At 43.8% G+C, this 5,981-nt stretch overlaps 1 protein-coding gene across 5 annotated transcripts in view; it reads right to left on the minus strand.

The window, feature by feature from the left end:
* The window catches only part of ERC1 (ELKS/RAB6-interacting/CAST family member 1), a 462,570-nt gene that overhangs the window by 371,202 nt on the left and 85,387 nt on the right, over window positions 1–5,981 (minus strand). For all 5 annotated transcript variants that reach the window (XM_005865924.2, XM_005865923.2, XM_005865922.2 and 2 more), the window contains exon 4: window positions 267–341. In XM_005865924.2, the coding sequence (XP_005865986.1) occupies window positions 267–341 (75 nt within the window). The remainder of the gene's footprint in view (window positions 1–266; window positions 342–5,981) is intronic.

Below are 5,981 nucleotides of genomic sequence, written 5' to 3' on the forward strand. Positions count from 1 at the left end.
GCCGGCGGCTGGGGATCGCGCTGCCGCCAGCCCCAGGCGGGCGGCGCAGTGGGATCTGCCTGCAGTATGCAAATTAGCCGCCATCTTGGTTGGCAGTTAATTTGCATATCGCGCTGATTAGCCAATGGGAGGCATAGCGAAAGTACAGTCAATTACCATGTTTGTCTATTATTAGATAGGATACCATTTTTTAAAACTCATACATAACAGTGTCTGATCACTTACATGTGTAAAATAACTCATAAGATTATTAGATTCTTTCTTACCTTCATTTCAATAACAGTTTGCAGAGCTTTTGTCTTGGCAGAATCAGGGGCATTCTCAAATCTCCGATGCATCTCCTATACAAGAGAAACAAAAGAAGAGTAAGTGTCTTCTTTTTCACTCTCATTTTTATAAAGGGGTGAGGGGAGAAGGAGTAACTGTGTACAAAAGGTGGTCATCCCAGCCTTGTAAGATACCCTGATCCTTCTCTATTTCCTGACCTTTCTCTGTGAAACAGGTAACCCACACACTGTATCCAGGCTGAAAAAGCATAGGAGGGTTCCAATCTCTGAACACCTAGTTACTTAAAATTACTCTCACAGACCCCAGCTACTACAACTGCTGAAACTACAACACATCCCCTACATGACTCCAAGACAAAATCAGAACTCCAAATGATCCAAAAGGGGGAGTAGAAATATTCCCTTTTTAAAAGGAGAAATAAAAGCAGTCACAATCAGTCTAGATTGCATAAGCACTAGTGTTGACAACATGCTTTCCATAAGATCCACCCCCAGAGTAGCAACCACCTGGCTACCAATGATGAAAATCTCTCTCCAGTGGGGCTACAAGTAGAAAGAAAAAGATAAGACTGCTGAACAAGTTTCATAAGTAGTTCATGTTTAGAAAATGTCAGAAAAACATGGCTATTTTTTAATCCAAATTTCAGTGAGTTCAGGTTCTGGAAGGAAGGAGGTGATGGTAGTAATATCACAATTAGGGTCTCCAAGGATCACCCACCCTGAAGTTACCAGAACACCTCAAAATATTTTGTCATATTTTGAGAATGTCTCTGAGTTTGTCAGTACTTCCAAAGTATTCTGGGACAGACTCTAGTGTTCCCCAAAGAATACCCAGATGAATACTTTCCAACTGAGAGTGCTTAGCCATAATAAAAAGAAATGTATACTTTAATTATACCTTTCACCTAATTTATTCATTCTTGCCTGACCAGGAAGAATGGTTTGAGAGAAATAGAAAATAGAAATGCAAACTTCATTGAGCTATCTATTCCTGAGAGAGTAGTCGTAATTAAATGACAGAAGTTCTAAATTATGAACAGTCAACAGTTGAAACACCAATAATTTCTGAACATCCACACTACCCATCTGACTGCTGATAATATGACAAAAAACCACTGTTAACACACACTACCCTTTCTGCTACCTCTTTCCCTAACTCCACTCTTAAATATTCAACTAGTTATCCCACTTGTTATGTTTAGCAACTACCTCAAACTCTACATACCCAAGATTAAACTTGGTGGTGCTCCAAAAACCTGCTCCATCCTTCCAGTTACTCAGGTCAAAAACCAATGAATCTTCTTAATGCCTTCTTTTTTTCTTTCAAGCCACAGCCAGTCAGGAAATCCAGTTAACTCTTGTCTTCAAAACATACCCAAAACCCAAGCACTTCTTGCCATCTCCACTGCTACTAGTTGGAGTGAGCCACTAACAAAAATATACCTTTTAATCCAACAACAATCAGGCTCCTCACTCTTTATCTCGCTTCCCCACAGTCTATTCTCAACAGAGCACTCAGAGCATCCCTTTTAAACATAAATTTGATCTTGGTACTCCTTTGCTCAAAACCCTGTCATGCCTCCCCATCTGACTCAAAGTAGAGCCACAGTCCTTTCAGACCCCATCTCTTACCATTCCGCTCAGTTACTATGCTTTAGCCATACTATGACTCCTTACTATCCCTCAAATATCCTAGGCATTCTCCAGTTACATCAGATGTTCTTGTTGCCTAAACGCCTTCCTGTCCTTCAAATCTTAGCTCAAATATCTCTTCTATGTTTTTAGGTTTATTAGCTGTGATAATCGCATTGTGGTTATGCAAGATGATGTCCATATGTTTTACAGATACGTACTGAAGTCTACAGAGGTAATTACATCCTTTTAGGAATTTGCTTTAAAATCTTGGTGAAGAAAAAAAATTTAAAAAAAGGAAGCAAGTGTGGCAAAATTTTGGTAACTGGAATATCTGAATGATAAGCATATTGAGATTCATTATACTATTCTCACTACTTTTGTATAGGTTTGAAATCTTCCATAAAAACATTAATGTTTAATGTTCTCAGTGCAACCTACCCTATTTTAAAACTAACATAAGAACCCACATATCCTTTCCCCTTTACCTTACTCTACTTTTCCTTTTTGCTATAGCACTTATCCTATCACATTATGTAATTTGTTTACTTGTTATGTGTTTATTATCTATTTCCCTCTATAAGAATGTAAGCTCCCCAAGGTCCAGGGTCCCTGTTTCATTCACTGATGAATCCATAGTGCCTACAACAGTAACTGATACACTGATAAGTACTTAACAGATATTTAAACAATGAATGTCGAATGAATGAATAACAAATGACTACTAAACTTTCAAGAATTAGGTAAAGAGGAATCTTTTAACCCCTTCCTACTCCTGTGCTGAATTATGTGCACTTCCTCTTATTTCTCACTACAGGCCCAGTGCACGAAATTCATGCACTGGAAGGGTATCCCTCAGCTCAGCCTGCACCCTCTCCAATCTGGGACCCCTTGGGAGATGTCCCCTATGGGATCGGGCCTAAACCGGCAGTCAGACATCCCTCTCACAATCCGGGACTGCTGGCTCCTAATCGCTCACCTGCCTGCCAGCCTGATCGCCCCCTAACCACTCCCCTGCCGGCCTGAGAGACGCCTAACTGCTCCCCTACCGGCCTGGTCCCCACCGAACTGCCCTCCCCTGCCGGCCATCTTACGGCGGCCATCTTGTGGTGGCCATCTTGTGATGACATGGGGGTGGCCATCTTTGTGGTGGCCATCTTGTGATGACATGGGGGTGGCCATTTTTGTGGTGGCCATCTTGTGACTACATGGAGCAGCCATCTTGTGACAACATGGGGGTGTTGCCATCTTGTGACAACATGGGGTGTGGCCATCTTGTAGCGCCCATCTTGTGATGACGTGGGGGCGGCCATCTTGTGATGATGCGAGGGCGTGACAGTCACCTAGGCTTTTATTAGTATAGTCTAATGCAGTGATGGCGAACCTTTTGAGCTCGGCGTGTCAGCATGTTGAAAAACCCTAACTTAACTCTGGGGCCGTGTCACATATAGAAATTTTTTGATATTTGCAACCATAGTAAAACAAAGATTTATATTTTTGATATTTATTTTATATATTTAAATGCCATTTAACAAAGAAAAATCAACCAAAAAAATGAGTTCGTGTGTCACCTCTGACACTCATGTCATAGGTTCGCCAATCACTGGTCTAGTGGCTCAGTGCACAAAATTCGTGCACATTAAAAGGTAATTAATTAGAGGAAATATTTTAATATTGCTATTTACCCTTTCTCTATAATAGAAGTGTCAGAGATGAAAGAAAATTAGTAAAATGTATATGAAAATCTTCCTCCTAACAGAGTCTCAGGTGCACCACGGGACCCAGAGTCAAGTCCCCACCCACGTGCACCTCAAAATCACGCAAGACCCAGGCCCAGCCAGCGCCCCCCCACATTGGGCTAGATCCAGACAGACCCGGCCAGTCCCACCCTTGTCAAGCCCTGCTGGGCGGAGGGCGCAACCTCAGGTCCCCTGGCCTGGAGCTGGGGAGGGGGGAGCGGCCAGGGCAGGGGGTGCGCCTTGAGGTCCCCCGACAAGCCCTGCCGGGTGGGTGACACAGCCTGAGATCCCCTGTTAAGCCCCGCCGGGCAGGGGGGCGTGGCCTGAGGTTCCCCATCAAGCCCTGCCAGGTGGGGTGTGCGGCCTGAGGTCCCCTGTCAAGCCCCACGAGTGTGGGGGGGTACAGGCTCAGGTCCCTGCTAACTGCTCGTTAAGGCTCATTATGGGAACTCGGCCTCAGCTGTGAGCGCCACCATCTTTGTGGTGGAGTGATGGTCAATTTGCATATTCCCACTTTATTATATAGGATACCACATACTACATAACTGTCCTTTAACATTTACTACATTATATTTGAAATAGAAGCCTGGTGTATGGAATTCATGCACGGGTAGGGCTGGCTGGCAATAAGGGCCGATCTGCAGGGTGACTGGCGGAGCGATCGGGGGGCCCCCACTGGCACCCGCCTTGGAGGTGACCGACAGGGCTTAACTCCTTGGAGTGCCGCAGGCATCAAACCTTAGTTCTCTTCTCCAATTTACTAATTCCTTTGGTGTTCTCATCCATTCTCATAACTTTCAATACAATCTACCTAATAATAACTCCCAACTTTTATCTCCTGCTGAAATTCATACTTGTATATACCATTGCCTCCTTAGCATCTTCATGTGTATATCAAATAGATACCACACTGTTAATATACCCAATACTGACCTTCAAATTTTTCCCCTTTAAACTTACTTCATCTATCCCAGCACGATTAATGGTATGTGTCCACCCAGTTGTTTAGACCAAAAACTTAGAGGAGTCTCCTTTTTCTTACACCTACATCCAAGCTATCAGGAAATCCGGTTGTTCCTGTTTTCAAATGTCTCCAGAAACTAACTGCATCTTATTATCTTCACTGCCATAATGATCTGAGCCACCAGTACCTACTACCTGGATTATAGCAACAGCTTCTCCTGAAGTTGACTTCCCTATTCACAATAGGGCAGCTAGAGTGTTCTTTTTAAAACAAAAGTCAAGGCTGATGAATATTCTATTGATCTGTCCCCAAGACCTCCCCTAAATGCCCAGCCTTTAAAACTCTAAAAATGAAGGTCCCAGCAGGCTCTCCTTCCAGGGAGCACGCCTGTGCCATTTCCTTCCCCCTCTCCTCCACCCCGCCCCCCCCACCTCTGCACAAATCCCAAAACCTCTAAGGGACCCCATGACACTTGCAAGCAGGAGAACAATGGGCAGTGGCAGTTAACCCGGGCTAACCCCCTGAACCTGTCTCCAAGGCCTCCTTTCCCCCCTTTTTGAGCCAGAATAGCCGAGCCTAGGCTTTCCTGTTGCTTCTTCTATGCCCTTCCTTGCCTCACTGCCTAAAGTATGTTTTTGCTGCGGCCAATAAAATTCTTACTTGCTTAAATAAATAAATAAATAAATAAATAAATAAACAGAAGTCAAACATACTTGACACCATCAAAAGCCCCTCATTTCACTCAGTAAAAGTGACAGCCCTTAGGCTGGCCCAGAAAGCCTTATGTGATCTGGCCCCATTACTTGCCTGGCTTCATCTCTTACTATTACTCCCCCTTGGTCTCCAGACATACTAGCCTCCTTGCTTTTCCTCACTACATCAGTCCTGCTCCTGACTTAAGGCTTTTGCATTCATATAGATTTGTTTTTGGTGTGTGGGCCGATGCTCTAACCATTGAGCCAGTGGTTAGGGCTCTGTCCTCATCTTCCTAGAACTCTCAGAATTATTCAAAGTAGTAGTCCACTCCCTCCAATATACACATTTCCTTTTAATTATTGTGACACCACAGCCTTCTTTTTCTATCATTCCAGTTGTCCCTTCTGTTTATTTTGTATGTTCTTGCTTCTAAATTAGACCCCCAAGTACTATAGTGGCTGGGGGATCAGTCCTAAACCCTTTTCTCTTTTCCATCTAAACTCTCTAATCTGAGACAGAACCTACAGACAGAACCTAGAGACAGAACTTGGCTGGAGATCCTACACAGAACTTAGAGACAGAACCTAGTGAGAGAACATGGCAAAAGATCCTGGACAGAACTAAGCTGGAGAACCTAGAGACAGAACTTGGCTGGAGATCCTA

This window comes from Myotis brandtii, unplaced genomic scaffold, assembly GCF_000412655.1.
Source record: "Myotis brandtii unplaced genomic scaffold, ASM41265v1 scaffold216, whole genome shotgun sequence".
NCBI lineage: Eukaryota > Metazoa > Chordata > Mammalia > Chiroptera > Vespertilionidae > Myotis > Myotis brandtii.